Source organism: Octopus bimaculoides, chromosome 4 (assembly GCF_046866305.1).
Source record: "Octopus bimaculoides isolate indiv1 chromosome 4, ASM4686630v1, whole genome shotgun sequence".
Taxonomy (NCBI): domain Eukaryota; kingdom Metazoa; phylum Mollusca; class Cephalopoda; order Octopoda; family Octopodidae; genus Octopus; species Octopus bimaculoides.
In genome coordinates, this window is record NC_142931.1 from 84,443,859 (window position 1) to 84,465,875 (window position 22,017).

General features: G+C 36.6%; 1 protein-coding gene across 1 annotated transcript in view; it reads right to left on the reverse strand.

Annotated features, from left to right (window-relative positions):
• The window catches only part of LOC106875129 (uncharacterized), a 25,973-nt gene extending 7,923 nt beyond the window's left edge, over positions 1–18,050 (reverse strand). Inside the window, exons 1-2 of the mRNA XM_014923114.3 lie at positions 16,963–18,050; positions 7,155–7,295 (exon numbers count right to left, since the gene is read on the reverse strand). Of these exons, the coding sequence (XP_014778600.1) occupies positions 7,155–7,295; positions 16,963–17,170 (349 nt within the window). The 5' untranslated portion in view covers positions 17,171–18,050. The remainder of the gene's footprint in view (positions 1–7,154; positions 7,296–16,962) is intronic.
• Positions 18,051–22,017: the final 3,967 nt, after the last annotated feature.

Consider the following 22,017-nt stretch of genomic DNA (forward strand, 5'->3'; position numbering starts at 1 on the left):
CAATACTACCATGATTCGTTGAAACAACACAAGAATAATTATTTTCTTTTCTCAATATATGTTTTCTCTATCTTGAATGGATTGAATCCGAAATTTTGAATGATTTTCCCCTTTTCCACACAGTTTGGTATACAAACTCAATTTTGTTTTAAATATAATTATATTCCACCGTCCTACCAGTCTTCTTATACGCTAGTGTAACGTGGGATACTACGAATAGGGAAGAACATCGACTGGCTACAACGTAAAGGGTCATAAAAATATCTACCCCAGGAATATCATTGCGAGGACATATCCGAAATGAGGTAATTCAATACCGGAATAAAGTGAACGACATGATCGCAGAATACCGAAAGCAGAAATTCCGATTGGGTCGGACAAGTTGCAAGGTTCGCTGATACAATCTAATCTCTTGGATACCACTTGGCCTATACGAGAATGGGAAGACAATTTAGCTAAACGATTTGGGCTTTGGAGTAAATATTGTTTGCCAACATAACATGTCAGTCCTGGTTTAGGACGAATGTTGCTGTAATTTAGCTCCAGGATGCATCGTCTTCAGCTGGTTGTACGACACGATCTGTGTCCTTATATTTTCGAACAAGGGAATCTAGCACCTCAGCTCAAAACAATATCTGTGTATCGCGATTTCCGGGCTATTCCTCTTCATCAGCACAGAATAATTGTTCGGCTAGAGGTGGCGCTGCCAAATTCCAGTTCGAAATATATAACTTTCAAAGTGCTAGATTCCCTTGTTCGAAAATATAAGGACACAGATCGTGTCGTATAGCCAGCTGGAGACGATGTCTCCAGGGACTAAATTACAGCAACATTCGTTCTAAACCAGGACTGCCATGTTATGTTAGCAAACAATCTTTACTCCAAAGTACTGTTGCTGAATATCTCTCGTTGTGAGATTTGGGCTTTGATGGGGAAAAAGAGTGCAGTCAAGAAAGAATTTGAAAAGCAGTGTGCACAACTATGCGTAACAACATTTAATAGTCTGGTCGATACAGGTGGCGGTCCACAAGACTATTTTTGCCTTCGCAGACACACAATTAGATTTACCGGATCCTGGATTTCATACAATATTCATCAACGTTTTTTGATAGTACCCAAATGAAGATCATTGGGTTAATTAGCACAGGTTCACTCATCAACAGCATATGTATTGTTTCTTCTCTTTGTTTATTATACCGTAACTACAACGTGCTCTGTTCCTTTAAAGTAGTGAATTACATACTGCCTCGGCTAATCTAATTCGCCTTCTCGTGTTACCTTTGTTATATCTCATTCTTCACACCCCACAAAACACATCTCTTTGTCAATCCCAGATTTACAACCTACAGCAGCACCAACTGAAAAAATCTCTTACATCGATCTCACCAACCTGAAAGTATCTGCAAAGGTCATTGGCAGCGAGCTTGCTTCATCCCTTCCCTCGTTTAATTAATTAATTTAAAAAGTACAGATGACATCAACAACAAATGACGAAATCATTCCCAGCCTTACCGGCAAAACTACTGCTGCTGCTGCTACTTCCCTGAAAATATGCTGTTTGGTTACACGCTCACTTGCAACACCATCATGACCACCATGACAAAGAACACTTTCACTACAACTACCGCCAGGACCTTAGACTCCTTATGCAGTCGCTCGATCTGCTAGAATAGCAACCAAATCTTTCGCAAATCACGCCCTTTAGTATTTTTTTTTAAAGACCACGTTAGTTAATGTTGTTCTAGATAAAATGTATTTGAATAATAAGACGAAATGGTGAAAGCTGGAGTGTTTTTGATGTAGGTCTGCCGAACCAAGGGTCAACAATAACAACTGAGCGTGTAAGTGTGTGAGTGTGTGTGTGTGTGAGTATGAGTGTGCGTGTGCGTTATACATAGATTGGAAAATATATACATTTTCACTTTATTGGAATTTTTACCCGGAATGCATTGCAGAATTGGCTTTAACTTTCTCCACTTCTCTATATTTACGAGCTGTCCCACATCCGAATGGATACAATTGATAATCGTGGAACTTGGGAGGGAGGCGTATGCGCATGTGTGTGTGTGAGTGAGAGAGAGAGAGAGAGAGGGAGAGAGAGAGAATGTAGACAAACACACATCGACATATACACACACATACAAATATATATGTATATGTATGAGTGTGTGCATGTGTGTATGAGTTTTAACGGTGCTAAAGAAGAAAAACTGCAGAGCCAAATCTTTATGTCCTAGTCTAGGTATTAAACTTCATACATTTTACCACCTACGCACTTTATGTTGTAACAAACATAAGGTTCTACTTCTACTTTCCCTCTCTCACCTCCTCCTTCATATCTATTTTCATAATCATCATCATCATCATCATCATTCTTTCTTTCTTTTCATCCTCTTCTCTCTCTTTCTCTCTCAACCAGTTAATAATCGTAGGATTTTCCCTTGTTGACCAACCCTTGTATTTTGAATTACCAATTAGTGCTGATACATATGCATAAAGAACACAATAGATGTAAACGATACAAAAGGCTGTTGAACATGAGAATTATAACAGAATGTACGTCCTCTTTTCAATGCGATAAGTATAAAAGAGTAGCGAAGAGAAAAGGTCGCATCCTTGAGGTAAACAAAGAAATAAGAATATAGGAGAAAAAATGTTAAGTATGTAGACAGCAGGAAAAAAAAACATGGAGGGGGAGATTGTGTCGTAATTTTTCTGATGTTCAAAGTGAATAGCTGAAATTGAAGATTTTTTAAGAGCAGCACAAAACTAGTGTCTGGCTGCCAAGAATCATTAATCAAAGACTGAAAATTAGGGGAAGGGGTTAGTCGATTACATCAGCCCCAGTTCTCAACTGGTACTTATTTCATTAATTCAGAAGGAATGAAAAGCAAAGTCGACTGCGATGTCATTTGAACTCAGAACGGAGCGGCAGACGAAACACCGCTAAGCATTTCGCCCGGCGTGCTAACGATTCTGCGATCTTGCCACCCTTATAATAATAATAATGATAATAATAATAATAATAATAATAATAATAATAATAATAATAATAATAATAATAATAATAATAATCATTTCTACCGTGGGTACGAGGCCTGAAATTTGGGGAGAGGCAGATACCATCAATCTTTGTATTTGACTAGTACTCTATTTTAACGATCCCAGAGGTAGAAAAGGCAAGCTTGACCTCGGTAGGAATTGAAGTCATGACATAAAGAGCCGGAATAACTACCACGGAGCATTTTCTCTGACGCTTTGACGATTCTGAAAGTCAACCTCCCGAAATAATAATTTCTAATATGGGCACAAAACCACTAATTGGGCGAGAAGGTCTTAGTTGATAAAATCGACCCTAATATTTGACTGGTACTTGATGTTATCGATCTCGGAAGGATGACAGGTTGAGATATGAACTCAGAATGTAAAGGGCTGGAACTAAATCATAAGTTCTATACTGCAATGTTCTACCTTTTCTAAAATTTCAATTAACTGATTTTAATGGGTTGTGTCCCTTGTTTATCTTTTTCCGATGGTTTTTTTTTTTTTTTTTTTTTCAAAACTCACAGATGGATGTTGTGACTGTTAATCCTATAGATGATATCATCCGACAGATTTTCAACTTACTATATTATTTATATGAGACTGTACACTATTTTTGAATAGTGGTTTCTAATTTAGGCACAAAGTCAGAAATATTGAGGGAAGTGACCTCGGGTAAGCATTTCTTTATCTATCCAAATATCAAAAATTGGAAATATTACCGCAAGGACGAAGGCCCGGAATTTAAATAAAATGGAAGTGAGAGATTCGTGATAATGATAATAATAGTGGTGGGGGGGGGCGACGACTACGATGATGGTGATGATGATCGTGATCATGATGATCATGATAATGATGACGATGATAATAATGATTTCTAACATCATAAAATACCGATTTTTAATTATAATTAAAGTAAGTACTGTAATAGATATTCCAATAAATATAACCATAGTGGTGTTTTCGTTTGGCGAAAAATTCTTAATTGTTGGCTCTTGACGTAAATACTATCTCTGACGTATATAAAGATCGATATGTGTAGGCCAGTGTGGAGAATGTGAGATAATCTAATATCTCAGTAACACTGTTGTCGTCATCGTCGTTGTCGACATTGTTGTAGCTTAAACCCCTCGTATTCGTATCGAGCAGATCTATGGCCAAAAGCATTCCATCCTTGACCATCCTGACTTTTTAGGAACATGTTAGACTCCATTGTACTCAACCAGGTGACTGATCTACTGCCAGATGAAGCCTCAGCATGCTGTTACTGGCTTATATATATATAGGAATTTCATTATCTAACATGTCTTACCCTTATTTAAAACAGGACTAATTTGAAGGAGATTTGGTTATTATTTCTATAGGCTACGTAGAGATATCCTCATTTTCATGGTGTATTTAGCGGTGATATGGGGTAGATAATATTATATTATATATCTATGAAGGATTTCATTATCTAACAGGAGCGGAGTAATTTGAAGGAGATTTGGCTATTATTTCTAAAAGACAGGCTACGTAGAGACGTCCTCATTTTCATGGTAACAGTTGGTGGTGATATGGGGTAAATAACATTATATTGGCTGTATTGAGGTGGAGGTGCAAAGACGGCATGATGGAAATAGGCATAGCATTATTGATCATATTCTTTCTAATCTTGACAAAAAAAAATGCAATTCAAAGGAAGCAGGCACATCAACCCAGTACTTGACTGGTATTTCATTTTATCCATTTTGAAAGGATGAAATGCAGTATAATTGTGGCGGAAGAGTATTATTGATGATATTGAAATAAGAAGCCTTCATAAGAATGAAAATCACTTTTGTGAAGATGTGGTGTAGTGAAATAAAATTTTACCATATTATATCATTAATATTAATTGCGTAAGCACCATACGTATCAGGCCTTAATGTATTTGAATTCAAACACTTGGAATTAGGTGTTGTAAAAACAATCTTATTCAGCTCTCTGTAACCCCACACAAGCAAAACATGTTGTTGCTGTATAGCTCAAGGACAACCCAGATCGTGTGGATCAAATGTATTCCAGCCGTGATCATTGTGGTTTTTAATGGTAGGTACGGTTACATGATTTAGTGGTGGGGGCGGTGGGGGGCGACGACGACGACGACGATGATGATGATGATGATGATGATGACAGGGAGTGATTTCAGAGAGATTTGTCTGCTACGTATTTCAAGCAGGTCGGGTGATCACAAAAACACTCTCATTTACTTCTGGAATTTGTTATGACTCTGTACATTTGAGTTCAAATCCCGTCGAATTCTGCCACGATATTCATCATTCCAACGTCGACAAAACAAATAAATACAAGTCTTATCAAACAAGTACTGGTTGTAATCGACAATACCCTTGAAGGCAGAGTCCCAGAATGGCCGCAGTCCTATTACTGGAATCAACAAAATAATGTTTGGAAGGTGTTTTTGTGTGTTTCTTAAATGGCTTATAAACACCTTCCACGCTGCAATTGTTTTCATTCCAGCACACGATCTCAGATCAGGTCACTTGCTATGCAAGTACATCCTCGTAAAATAATGTTTGTTTTCCTTTTATCATTTGTGTGTAATCTTAGCTGTCTTACACGTATCCATTTTTTAAATATCAATATACAAGGGACAGTTTTGATAACTAAGATAAAATCCACAACTTGTTATTTAACATGTTGTTGAATAAGTACATTTATCACAAGAAACGTGACTTTGTGTATTATTATAAAACAAACGCGGATAATGAATGGTAAAACTGCAAATATTGTAATGCATCTAAAAGTGAAGCGTTAATGCTCTGCGCTAGCAGTATATGTTCCACAATTGATATATATGTATAAAATCAACTTGCTATCAGATTGAAAAACGTGACTAATACAAAGTATTTCACTTAAAGGTAGCTCCCAAGGTGACAATGACATAATCTTATCACGTAACATGAACTCACACATACATACATACATACATACATACATACATACATACATACATACATACTACGTACGTACGTACATACATACATATGGAACATTAGAACGAATCATGTGACGCGAATATACTTACACGCGCGAAGAGACACATGTACGTACACACGCACACAGACAAACGCGCGCGCGCAAATACACACACACACACACACACACACACACACACACACACACACACAAATGTACGTTGCGTATGTGTTTGTATAGGTAAAATAAAACGAAGATGAAAGAGGAGATAAATAAACAATATATGAAGATGAAAGAAGAGACAAATAAACAATATATGAAGTTAGACAAGTAAATCACGCCGTTGAAAACACGTAGGAAAATAAAACAGGACAACAGCAATCAAGGAGTGAGTATAATGAAAAAACTAAGCCAAATGAAAAGAAATAATAAAAATAATAATAATAATAATAATAACAAGAACAAAAATAATAATAATCCTTTCTAATTTCGGCTCAATGCCAGCAATCTTAAGCAAGAGGTTTACTCGATCATATATGCCCTAGTATTCGACTGGTACTTAATTTATCGACCCCAATAGGATGAAAGGCAAAGTTGATGTAGACGGAATTTAAATTCAGATCTCATATCAAGATAAACAGTGCATCACCTTGCAGGTGGGACCCAGTTAGAAATTCCTTCAGGTCGAGTAGCCCATTTCGCTCAAAAAGTCCCAAATTAAGGGTTGTTTAAGGATGTTGAACGAAACACCCAAGTTTCAAGAGATGTATTATTCAAACGCCAAAAATTTCCTCCCAACATGTGGCTATGATGCTCCCCCACTACTTCTGTATGTGATCAGAGATGCACATATCATCAACCACCAAGAGATATGCTCGACTGGTTATGGTCAAACAACTGACAAGCAAATCTGTAGTACTGAGCAGAATATTTGCTGTAGTCCACCTTTTATACGAAGACAAAACATGTACATGATAACACGTCCAGTCAGTTAAGATTCAGAAGCCATGAGAGCAAGTGCCTGGTACTGCATTGAGCACTGTGATCGACTGTCTCTCCCCACAAAATCCAGGCCTTGTGCCTATAATAGAAAGGATTATTATCATTATTATTATTATTAATATTTTTTTTCGGTAATAATTCAAAATACAAACCATTAATTTCTAGTTCATTCATGGCTTCCTCCAAATCCGATTCTGATGGATTCCATCCGATACAACGAAGAAATTCGCCAATGTCTAAAACCGACATCTTATCTTTCCGACTTTTAAACAATTTGAAGGCTTCGTAGAGCTCTGCAATGATGATAGAAAGAGAGAATATATAGAATATATAGAAACATTACATGAGGTAATTAAGTAGTCCAAGTGGACAGTTTTTAAAATTGTCGGCATTCTAGCCGTGACCATCCTGTAATTTCGTCAGCTGTTGATTACATTATACAATGTGTCCTTATACTTTTAAGGCAATAGGATGAAATTTGAGGGAGGTTTGGCTGCTATTTCTAACATGTTAAACGGTCGTGAGATGGTCCCCTCCACGAATAAACACATAATACTTGGTTCCTTGGTATGATGGTTTGTTTCTTTTTCTCCTTCATATTTATCTGTACACAAATCCGTTGTATAAAATTACATTGACAGTATGATCAAATTTAAAGCGAAATCAATAAAGACAGACCGACAGGCAGATAGACAGACTTGCATTAAAAATGCATGAAGCGAAAATTTGTTTCTAAACGAATGCATGAAAGGTGAGAATGCGTCATGTAAGACTTCCATTTTTACCAAATATCATGATTCTAGGAACGGAGGTGGGGACGAAGAGAGGCGGTTTGCCACATTGTCTAAGAAGCAATTTGGAAATGACAAATTAATTAAGAATGACTGGTTTCTTTCTCATAACAATTACCAGACGTAGAGAAATCGGAGCTAACATAATTTATGAGATGAACCAGAAAAAGTTAATTGCTTAGAATTATACCCGTAGTAAAGGGAAAAAAATCACTTTCTTAATGTTTAATTCTGGTCAAAGACAGAGGCGAAAACTCCATAATATAAATTAAAATTAAAATGCAATGGGAATGTGTCTGATCTTTCGTAATACGATGACAATTCCTGACACATTTCAGTCGTATTAGAGCTCATCAGAGCAACATAATCTTACTGTTACTGCGTGAACTAAGCCAACAGAGATGCCATATGTTGAGGTTTAGAGCAGACTTTGTTGTTGGGATGAGTACTTGTGTATCACTCTATAGCTTCGTGGACTTCATTTTTGAAGCCCCGATTAACCTATAGGATTATACACAAGCATTCAATTATGATTGCATTGCACCTTATAGCAGAAAAAGCCGTAAGCTAATGAAATACATTACATAATTTTTTGTTCCTTTTTCATTTACTTAATTTCTTACTACTCTCTGTACTCGACTAATGCTTTTTTTATGAAGCACACATGTATATTGAGTCCTAATACCAAGTTATTAATATCGCTATGCCAAAGCGACATATATATATATATATATATATATATATATATATATATATATGCTGGCAGCGGCGGTGGTGTGAGTGTATGTATATGAGCATGTCTGCGAAAGACAAAGAGAAACTGACAGACAGACGCTAACTTACATTCCATGCAGAGCTTTTCTACAGAATAGACACTTCACTGTACAAGACAGAGTGGGGGTACTAAATGTGGTGGGGTGGTGTGAAATATATTGTCCTGATGTCGAGTTAATCGATAGTGACTCAATTATGACACTGTTGCTAATAACAACAATGTCTTGGAATGAGGTAATTAGGTTTTAACAATAGTAACAATGGTTTCAAATTTTGGCAGAAGGCCAGCAATTTCGTGGAAGGGGATAAGTCTATTACATCCGAAAGGATGAAAGGCAAAGCTCACCTCGGCGGAATTTGAACTCAGAACGTAAAGACGGACGAAATGCCTATAAGCATTTACCCGGTGGGCTAACGTTTCTGCCTGCTCAATAATAATAATAATAGTTCTTTCTACTATAGACACAAGGCCTGAAATTTCGGGAGAGGGCACTAGTCGTTTACATCGACCCCAGTGCTTCACTGGTACTTGCGTTATCGACTCCGAAAGGACGAAAAGCAAAGTCGACCTCTGCGGAATTTGAACTCAAAACGTAAAGACGGACGAAATGCCGCTATGCATTTTGCCAGGCATGCTAACGATTCTACCAACTCGCCACCTTAATAATAATAATAATAATAATAATAATAATAATAATAATAATAATAATAATAACAACAACAACAACAACAACAACAACAACAACAACAATAATAATAATAATAATAATAATAATAATAATAATAATAATGCCAATCACGACAACAATAATGATAATAATCTTTGACACTTTATATAATTACAAGAACAAAATACAAATACGGAACAATGAGCAATGGCGGAATTTATATACATGAAGCAATAACAATAAAGAGACATTAATAAAAAGAAGACACTATATGGTAATAGCAATATGTTAATTATTTCTATCCAGTATTGCTTCAATGGCAACTAATGAGGAGAGTTAGAAAATAAATTACAAAAACATCTACAACAAACAATTATGGTCAGCACAAACGGGTGAACATCCTAACCTTTTGTTGACCGATAAATGTACCGTATATATACATATATACATATGTGTGGGTAGGTGAGTGGGTGTGCGCGTGTGTGTATATATATATATATATATATATATATATATATAAAGATATACATATATGTATGCGTGTTTGTGCATATAGCATGTGTATGTGTGAAGGCGCATGGCCTGAACGTGAGCACTAACGCAAGACATGGACGTGGTTTCGATTCTCCGACCAGCAGTGAGTTGTGTTCTTGAGCGAAACACTTTATTTTACCGCGCTCCTTGCCACTCAGCTGTAAGGGAATAGCCCTGCGATGGACTGTCACCTAGCCAGAGGAGTGGCATCCCTCGAAATTTACAACAATGCAAGGAAGTGCATTGTGACTAGCGGTGTATAACAGCATCCAATAGTCTGATCGATACAATAATATAGTGATGTGTGTGTGTGCGTGCGTATGTGTATGTGTATGTGTGTGTGCGTGTATTGCAAGATCTATTTTAATATTTATACCCTTCATAACAGAGGCCTCTATGATGCTAATTCATTTCCATTTGTTCACAAAAATTTACATTTATTTTGAATTGTTCCACTTGTCCTGTTATACTTCGTTATTTTTGCAAAAGCATACATATTACTTTTATAAGCTTATAAGTTTAAATACGTATGATGCTAAAAATCTTACTCCACTGATGATTGTTTACGTAGCATATGAAACTTTATAAGATCTCAAAGTCTGGCGTTGTATTCGATATCTTAATATCCGTGCATATGGATTATGTTATTTCCTGCTCATTTGCACATGTTTACTTGTACATATAATAGATCTAAATACATGCATATATACACACATATATATACAATACATACACACACATACATAAAATTTACTACAGCTGTTTCGGTAGAACTTTATTGATGCCTTCAATTCATTATCTTCAGATTAAATTTTGAACATGTATAGGTATGCAAGGTAAAGTATTGATGATGATCTATTCAACAACCAACATGATAAATTAGTGGTTCCTAACCAGTCCTGGCGTTCTACTCACCTAGAATCTAATGTGATTCAAGAGCACTGCTAACACAGTAGTACAGATATATTGATTTATAAACGTTTAATATACTTTGTAGCATATCATGGTTGCATAACGAAATATCATGTCCCTATAAGTCATTAATATATATATATATATATATATATATATATATATATATATATATATATATATACATATATATATATATATATATATATATATATATATATATATATATATATTCATATACATACATACATACATACATACATACATACATACATACATACATACATACATACTGAGAGTCTCATCTTGCAGCGGCTCTACAATGAATGAAAGAAATTCATGTGTACTTTTGTATGAGTGCGGGCAAATGTATGCATGCGTATATATTTCATGTATATATGGACATGTTTGTGTGTGTATTTGTGCATGTGTATGTGCGTTCTTATAGTTTAGTTCTAGAGCAACCCTGGTCGAGTAGTCTAACCAAAGACGTACCAGTCATGATCATCCCGTCTTTTTATATATATATATGGGACTCTATTCCAAAAAGTCTTCTTTTTCTAAAGAGGATGTGCTGTAGTTTCAGCTTTATAAGGCTGTGTCTACATCTATCTACATAGACTATAACACTTAGTTCTCACAACAGGCACACGTCTTGCTGACATACCAACGAAGAATTCTTTTCATTAGAAGTTCTCAACCGGGGCGCATAGGATTTTTTGGAGTTCATGCACCAAAATAGTAAGTTGGGGATCCACAACAGTATTTCAAGGGTCCTTGAAAGAATTTTGCTTTATATGTGTTTTTTGCAAGAAACAATTAGGTTTCTCACTCTAGCGTTTTACATAGTTCAACGTGTTTCCAGCCATTGAAACGCGTTCTCTCAGAGAGTTTTATTGCAAACCTATACAAGTAAATGTGTGAAAAACAAAATAGGAATTTTGAAAGAAGTATTTATAAAACTTAAACATCGAATAGCTACGGGGGTCCACTACAATAAAATAGTAATCAAAAGTATTCATAGGTAAAAAATAGTAGAGAACCACTGTTCTATATAGTCGTTCGATATGCTAGAAATAGCAGCCAAATCTCCGTAAGTCGTGCCTGCAAGCTTTAATAAATGGGGGTGGGAAGCATGTTAGATAATGTAAAACTGGATTCCCTCAGCATAGGGGAAAAGGGATTGGTGACTGGAGATGTTTCGATCATAAGTCTATTCAATCAGATCTGACCTGGAGTTAAACGGCCACAACAATAATGACCTTTCTATTATAGGCACAAGGTCTGAAATTTGGGAGGAGGGGTTAGTCGATTACATCGATCCCAGTGTTTGACTGGTACTTATTTTATCAGCCCCGAAAGGATGAAAGGCAAAGTCAACCACAGCGGAAATTGAACTCAGGACGAAAGGACGGACGTAAGGACGGACGTAAGGACGGACGTAAGGACGGACGTAAGGACGGACGTAAGGACGGACGTAAGGACGGACGTAAGGACGGACGAAATGCCGCTTAGCATTCCGTCCGATGTGCTAACGATTCTGCCAGTACGCCGCTTTAACAACAACAATGATAACAACACCAACATGTCTCAGTGACAATACTAGACTTCAGGCACTCACTTCACATTCACACTCACGTATGTGTACGTATTACAAGAATTATGTGCATATGTGCGTTCCTTTATGTATTAGTGAATATGTACAGTCCTATATGTATATGTGTGTGTGATTGTATATGAGCGTGCAAGAATGTATATGTCAGCTTTTAAGTGTGTGGGTGTGTTTGCATGTGTGCATATTTGTATCTCTCTCTATATGTAACTGTACATGTGCGGTCCTGTATCTGTGTGTATGATTACAAATGTGTATGTGCGTGTATGACTGTATCTGCATATTTCAATATATGTGTGTGTCCCTCTGTATGTTGTTGTCGTTTGTTGCTGCCGTTGTTTTACTTGGCCCTGCATCAATCCTCATTCAGCAGACATATAACCAAAGTATTCCAGTCGTGACGATCCCGACTTACATATTTAAAATTTACACTGTACCATGTGTCCTTACTGTTTTAAGAGTGTAGGATGTGATTTGAGGGAAAATTAGTGGCTATTAATGTAAGCCAAACAGGCCCGTGAACAAAAGCGTTCCAGCAATGACTATCTCATTTTTTATTCAAGTAAAGTATTTAACACTACATATCTTATAAGTAATTTCGCTTTCTTTTTTTATATAGCAAAGTAAGCTTTAAAGGTGATTTGGCTACCATTTCTAGCATGTCAGGTGATCGCTTAGAAGATTGTTGATAGATTATGACTTTATATATTGTGTGTGTGTGTGTGTGTGTGTGTGTGTGTGTGTGAGTGTGTGTGTGTGTGTGTGTGTGTGTGTGTGTGTGTGTGTGTGTGTGTGCGTTTGCATGTATTTGTATGTCTGAGTGACTATGCATCTCAGTCTATATTCGTCTATTTCTGTATGCACGAGTGGGACGGACGAAATGCCGCTAAGCATTCTGTCCAATTCCTGGCTTTAGGTAAAAGAAAATACAGGAGGATCAGATAATTATGACTTTATTGAATATATTCCAATCTCAGATTCACACACTTATTGCAGCGGTCCTTCAGTTTTTCTAAACCCTGCAAAAGAACTCGAAAAGTCGGGCTTCCATCCAGGCCTTTCACAAGATCCTTAAAGCTAGAAACTTTTCAGCACCCACTCTTATGCATAGGCTGATAGATAGACTGATAGACAGATAGATAGATAGATAGATAGATAGATAGATAGATAGATAGATAGATAGACTGATAGACAGATAGATAGATAGATAGATAGATAGATAGATAGATAGATAGATAGATAGATAGATAGATATGTACATACATGTGTATATATATATATATATATATATATATATATATATATATATATATATATATATATGTACCGACCAAAGCCTTGTGAGTGGATTTGGAAGACGGAAACTGAAAAGAAGCCCGTCGCATATATGTCTATATACATATGTGTGTGTGTGTGTGTGTGTGTGTGTGTGTGTGTGTGTGTGTGTGTGTGTGTGTGTGTGTGTGTGTGTGTGTGTGTGATTGTGTGTCTATGTTTGTCCCCCCAACATTGCTTGACAACCGATGCTGGTGTGTTTACGTCCCCGTAACTTAGTGGATCGGCAAAACAGACCGATAGAATAAGTACTAGGCTTACAAAGAATAAGTCCTGGGGTCGATTTGCTCGACTAAAGGCGGTGCTCCAGCATGGCCACAGTCAAATGACTGAAACAAGTAAAAGAGTAAAAGAGAAAGAGTATATGTGCATAAATATATATATTTGTGATCTGCATGTATGCATGCAAGCCTGCACCTATGCATATGCATATATACATATATGAACTTCTAGGCCGGTGTCCGATGCGCTATCAGGCCACTAAGACTAATTTTTAAAATATGTATCTAGGAGATTACTATGTTTTACAACCTACTAACATTGCTGAAGCAGATTCTTCGCCCTGGTTCTGACAATGATCGTCATTACAGTATTGTGGTATTGTGCAGGCTATTATTGACTTACGTTTAAAACAATTTAACCAACAATTATTTTCTAATCCTCCCTTTCAGTCACAGTCGTCCAACAAGTGCACATGCTCTAATATATTTGTATAGATGGATGGATGGATGGGTGGATGGGTGGATGGATGCGTGTATGTATGCATGGATGGATGCATACATGCATGTATGTATGTGTGCATGTGTCTATGTATACATGAATGCATATACGTGTATGTGCATGCATGCGTATGTGTATGTGTATGCATATATGTGTATGCATTTACGTACATATCTGTAGATATATCTATGGGCCTGCATTATTGCTTACATGTCTGTGTGTGCGCCTGTGCACTCGCGTTTGTGCATGCGCGTGCGTGTGTCAGTGTGTGTGTGTGTGTGCGTGTGTATGTAACTATATATGCATGTATGTATGTATAACTATATATGTATGTATGTATGTATGTGCATGTGTGTATATGTGTATGCATATACGTACATGCCTTTTAGATACATTTATAACCTTGCACATTTGTATATCAATATGTGTGTTTCTGTATCCTGCTTTGGTCGACTTTGCCATTCATTCTTTCGGGTCGATGAAATAAGTTCTAGTTGAGCACGGGGATTGATGTAATCGACTTACCCCCCCCCCCTCCTCCGAAGTTGCTGGCCTTGTGTCAAAATTTGAAACCAATATACATGATTGTGTGTGTGTGTGTGTGTGTGTGAGACAGAATCTGTACGTTCTTGTGTGTGAGAAAGAGAATTTGTGTATGTGTGTGTGTATGTGTATTTGTGTGTGTGAGTGTGTGTGTGTGTGCGTGTGTGTCTGCGTGTGTGTGTGCGCGCGCAAGCGTGCAAGCGTCCATACACAAAGAAAGTAACGTGAGAAAAGCACCGACTATTTACCCTTGCCAGACACAAATTTAACTGGCAATGCTGCCAACAAATTAATAACCAATAGCACATTCGCTACTATCTTAAAAAATAAAGTTATGTTTGATAAATGTATTTGATAATGTTGTCCTAGAATCACTATGTCTGAATATATGACGAGTTGGTCATGGCTAGAACGCTTTCGATCATTCGTCAGATCTCTTAGTCAGGACTAACCGAAAGCTAAGAAAGCATAAACAACATGTACCGAGCCAACGAAGAAGATTCCATGAGGTCCCCTTGTTAGAAATAACAGCCAAATTCACTCAAATCACCCTCCCGGCGTTTTAGCAAAAACAGTACTTTGAATAATGTCCCCATCGTACTTCTCTTTCCCTGCGCATAGGAAAAAGACAGAATGGTCACGGCAGGGATTCCTTTCTGCTTGGTTAAGGCTCGACAGCAGCTAAACAACAATAACAACCCTCAAAAGCATTCTTTTAAAGACAAGTAGTAGTAGTAGTAGTAGTAGTAGTAGCAGTAGTAGTAGTAGTAGTAGTAGCAGTAGTAGTAGTAGTAGTAGTAGTAGTAGTAGTAGTAGTAGTAGTTGTAGTAGTAGTAGTAGTAGTAGTAGTAGTAGTAGTAGTAGTAGTAGTAGTAGTTTCTGATTTGGTACAAGGCCAGCAGTACTGATGGAGAGGTTTAGCAGACATCATCGATCTCAGTGTTTTGCTGGTTACCTTACATTATCGATCTCGGAAAGGTGAAAGACACGGTTAGCATCGGCGAAAATTTGAATTCAGAGCGAAAAGAACCGGAACAAATATCCAAAAGATAGATAGATAGATAGATAGATAGATAGATAGATAGATAGATAGATAGATAGATAGATAGACAGACAGACAGACAGACAGACAGACAGACAGACAGACATACAGACAGACATACAGACAGACAGATAGATAGATAGATAGATAGATAGATAGATAGATAGATAGATAGATACACACACACATCCATCTATCACAAACATACATACATACACACATAACAAGCAACCATGCATACACACATATTACTACTACTGCTGTTATTACTATTATTATTGCATCTACTACAAAAAAATTCGTATAAGAAATATATCAAACAGCGAATTAGAGTATTCAATACCACATGAAGAAATTATGGATTATTCAGCCAAGAGTATATGTGTGTGTACATGCAAAGAAGCCTGCAGATGTTGCAAGTATGAGGATTATACATATATATATATATATATATATATATATATATATATATATATATATATATATATATATATATATGTATATATATATATACACATGCATACATACAATCATATATGTGTGCGCGCGCGTATACATACATACATACATACATAATGCATAACACACACATATGTAAAGACTATATATCTCACATATTCAGTCACACAGGTCCGTGCACACATCGACGACCTTTTTTGGCTTTTTCTTTTTGTTTTTCTTTTGTTTTTGTTTTTTTGTTTTGTTTTTGTGTTTTTTTTTGCTTTTTTTTTTCTTCTTTTTGTTACATTTTGATACGATACTGATACGCTCCGATACGGCACCTTTTGTGATCAGTCCTACAGACTTCAGAAAGATTGAGAAATGACTTTGTACTAGCAATTTTTTACCCAATGGGTGATTATTTAACTCATGCGACACAAAGACAGATACGTGTTCAAAGATAACCATACCGATTTATTGTTAAGTCTTGGTGCAATTTTGATTTTACATCGATTAAAATTGCACAGACTTTAACAATATGCATGTATGAAACTGAATGACAAATTAATTGACAAGGTTAGCACTTACCCTCTTTTTGTTCCTGACTCAATTCAGGTTCGTCGCTTTGCATTTCTCCAAATCCAAACATGCGTTTCAAACCCATCGTTGGTGTTACTTGATGTAACTGTAGACTCTGCTCGTCTTCTTGCAGCTGTTCTTCTTCTTGCTGTTGCGGCTGTTGCTGCTGCAGCGTCACGAGAAGGTAATTTCCTGCACAACACAAAGCCCTGCACATTGAACTAAGCTTTAACACTATGCTGGAGATACCGAAATATCCCAATGACAATGTCAGCAACGACAGCAACGTCAGCGGCGGAGAGTAAGCAGCGTAAGAAGCAGTGACAGCCCCGACAGCTTCTAAATACAATGAATGTAGCTGCGGAAGCTGCGTGTATTAGTAACGATGACAGTGGAGCGACTGGTTGAATGGCGACGAGGTAGTGGTGAAATAGTTATAGTAATAGTGAAAACGAAAGTGAAAGTAAGGCTGAATATGAAAGCAAACGAAAGGGGTGGAGCTAACGTTAGTTTCAGGCAACGATATTTTCCGCCTACTTTTACCCCGCTCATTCAAGGCACTCCGAATTTCGGAGTGAGTATGAGTACAGGTGTGAGTATAGCGAAACACTCGTTAATAAGGGGTTGCATTTGAGAAATGGAATCGTAACTTGGAAATATTTCGGTTGTTTATAATTTTATACTTTTATTTGTTTGCTTTGTGTGTGTGTGTGCGCGTGCGTGTTATTGATTATTTGTTTATATACAGGATTATTATGAAAAAAACTGATTGCTTGTTTTGTTTTCTTTATATTGCTGCAATTTTTTTTTAACTTTCTATTTCTAATGCTAGTTATGCACTCGTTCTTATTTCTCTACTTGTTGTTATTGTTGCTCTATTTGTTGAATGTGTATTTGATTCACTGTTATGATTTGGCATCACAACACTGGCAATACTACAATGATATCAATAACAGTAGTGGGGTGGATAATACAAACTTGTAAGAAGAACTGTGCTCTCACCCCAACTTCATTTTTGCTGCAATCAAAGCATATGTAACTATTGCAAGGTATTTGCCAGAAGTATGAGATTCATTAACAAATATATACAAATATGTCTACATACCTATGCATATGTGCATATATATTCAAATGTACACTTGCATGCAATTACATATATGTATATGCGTGTGTGTGTGTTTGAGTGTATGTATATATTACGTATACATACATTTATGTGAGTGCGTGTTGAGATATATATACATATATATATGTATATGTACATATATATATATATATGATTATATAATTTCTATACATTACTTATGCAAATATATATGCATGTGTCTTGTGCATATATTACATACGAGCCTATATATATATATATATAGCGTTCATACACATAATTTTTCCCGTCTGGCCGTATAGCCTTTTCTGTTTGTTTTCCTGTCTTGTTTTTTGTCCGCCACTACAAGGTTTAATTTGTGTGTACAAATTTAATTTGCGGTCTATGGGAAGAGCCGTTTTAGCGATGCGTCCTGCCCAGCTCTTCGAAACTCCGGTGTTAAAACGGGGGTAGCTGATGAAGAAGAATGTTCTCTATGTGGCTTGTGTGTTTTCTCGTCTACGTTTTGTTTGCAATGTCCTGTACCCAGATATGCACCTATACATACAGGTGGATGTCGGTATGCACATACCTGTACGTATATATGCATATACTCATTTACTGTTTGTTATATATATATATATGTATGTATGTATGTATGTTTTTATGTATGTACGTGTGTATATATATATGTATATGTATGTATTTTTACGGGTGCAATGTATATATATATATATATATATTACAATGTATATATATATATATATATATATATATGTATATATTACATAAATATGCGTGTATATATGTATATATGTATATACATTTACACCTAACACTCTATACGTATATATACATATACACCTAACACTATTATATTATATATGTGTTAGTGTTAGTGTTAGTGTGTGTGTGTGTGTGTGTGTGTGTGTGTGTGTGTGTGTGTGTGTGTGTGTGTGTGTGTGTGTGTGTTTCTGTGTGTGTACAAATATAATGTATGCTATACTAATATTGTGTTTGAGTTAAGATTCTATCGATTTGTACAAATATACAAAGTGAGCAACGACATCTGAGGAAAGATTTGCCTCCGCGGAATTCGATGTGTGAATGGCGGCGTTAGCAGAACAGACATGAATATATGTAGCAGACTGCTGCTGCAAATTATGTGACAGTTGCTGCAGCTGCAACGCATCTTGTTATTGAACATGTCGTCTCATTAACATTATTATTGTTGTTACTATTATTAGCAACGCTTTTGTTAGGCAGGGAAATCCGGGATTTTGTGGGGATTTCCTGATTGGTTGTCTGTAGCAGTCAGAATTTTCGAAGGAAAAATATATAAATACACGCGCATGCGCGCACTCACTCATGCATATATACACACACATACAAGTGTGTGTGTTAGTATGAGTGTATATATATATATATATATATATACACGCTTACATGTGCGTTTATATACTCTTATATATATACATACACACATACACACACACACACATACTATATCAGTGTTGCCCAACCTTTTCACTACCAAGGACCCCTTTTATATGAATGAGTTTTCCTACAGGCCCCTTTTAATATACTTAGTCTTATGTATATATATATATATATATATATATATATATATATGTATGTATGTATGTATGTATGTATGTATGTATGAAATTTTGAATTTAGTTCACGCACCCCCACTACTACCTTTACAGACCATCAAGGATGTGCGGGCCACAAGTTGGGAATCACTGTACTATATGCATATATGTAAATGCATATATATAAAGATATATGTGTATGCGTATGTGTACAAATATATATAAATATTGTGCGTGTGTGTGTGTGTCTGTGTGTGTGTGTGTGTGTGTGTGTGTGTGTGTGTGTGTGTGCGCGTGTAGTGGAAGCCGTTTTTATATTTACAGACAGCATTATTAAACGTTTTAGTTACAAAATGAGTGGGTTCCAAATGTGTTCAGAATAATATTATACCCTCTGCTTGATGTTATCAGTTTGTTATTGCTACTTCAAAAACTCCGTCTGAAAGTGTTCACTACTGATGCATGTACAGTCTTCCACACTGCACGTATATATATATATATATATATATATATATATATGCATATATATATATGCATATATGGGTACAGGACGTCACAAAACGTAAACAACATGAAATACGAAGACAAACTTGGATATGCATTTCATTTCATTTTATATGTCATGGTGTTTTTCCCTGCTCTTTGTAGCTCTACTGCGCTACGGACTAACACAAAGAAAAGCAAAGACATTCTGCTTTTCAACCTTATTGCTTTGAGTAGAGTTGCTGTTGTTGTTACTATTGTTATCATTAGTATTATTAAGGCGGCGAACGGACAGAATCGTTAACACGCTGGGCGAAATGCTTAGCGGTATTTCGTATTTCGTCTACCACTACGTTCTGAGTTCAAATTCCGACGAGGTCGACTTTGCCTTTCATCCTTTCGGGGTCGATAAATTAAGTACCTGTGAATCACTGGGTTTGATGTGATCGATTAGTCCTCTCCCCACAAATTTCAGGCCGTGTGCCTATAGTAGAAAGGACTATTATTATTATTATTATTATTATTATTATTATTATTATTATTATTATTCCTTCGTAACACAGTGTAGGTAAAAATGCACCAGAGTCTTTAGTCATCTATCAAGTCACAACAAGGACCTCAGACAGATAATACTTTCCTTAAGATGTGCACTGTGCCCAGTAAGGCCGCTTTTCGCAAGACTTCAATCTTGCATGGGATTTCCAGTTGCCTTAAGAAGTTTTGAAGTTTCAATGAGATTGAGCCCAGCGCTCCGATCACCACTGGTATCACTTTTACATTACCCTCTCGCATTCCATACAGTCTTGCCATTTCCACTTTCAATTCGGAGTACTTGGTGATTTTTTCAACTTCTTTACTCACAACATTCATGTCATTTGGTATGGCTACATCAATGATCTGACAGTATTTGTCTCTCTTATTCGATATGACAATATCCGGCCGATGGTGTTCGATTACACGATCTGTCTGAAAATCATAGTCCCAGAGTATCGTTACTTTTCCATCCTTCTGCATAACTTTACTTGGTACTTGCTCATACCATTTCTGTTATTTCATATTGGTATTTACAGCATAAGAGCCAATGAAGATACACACATACTTTATCGTAGAGGCGCTCGTATTCTTTTTGTACAAAGCTCTCACATTCACTTACCAAGTGGGTCACATTTTCCACACTCTTTCCACAGAGTCTGCATTTCTGGGTGTCAGAAGTTTTGTAGATGTTGTACTTCACTGAATTGGTAGCGAGAGCCTGGTCTTGTGCAGCAATGATCAGACTTTCGGTGGTACGCTTCAAATCACCTGGCTCAAGCCATGCCCACGATGCTGTATTATCCTTAACGTCTTGTAAGGCGGCGAGCTGGCAGAAACGTTAGCACACCGGGCGAAACGCTTAACGATATTTCGTTTGTCCTCACGTTTTGAGTTCAAATTCCGCCGAGATTGACTTTGCCTTTCATTCTTTCGGGGTCGATTAAATAAGTACCAATTACGCACTAATTTGTCTGTCCTTGTTTGTCCCCTCTATATTTAGCCCCCTGTCGGCAATAAAGAAATAATTATCCTTAACGTCTTGTGTATTCCTTTCAAACTGTCCATGCATTCTCATTTCAAGAAGGTCTTCTTTTCTCTTCTCCTCAGATCTTTGGTTAAATTCTTCCTTGCCCATCATTTCATCTACATTTATACCCATATCTTTCGCGGCATATTGCAGCAGCAGCAGGTCTTCATCACTATTTATCAAATACTCGGCAAGCGTTCTCCTTTTACTCCTTATATAATGGTCTATACAAATTAGTCCTCTGCCACCATTCTTTCTTTTCATATAGTCTGTTTACGTTTGCTTTAAGATGTAGCGCCCCATGCAGCGTCATCAACTTTCTCGTCCTTCTATCCAGTGTT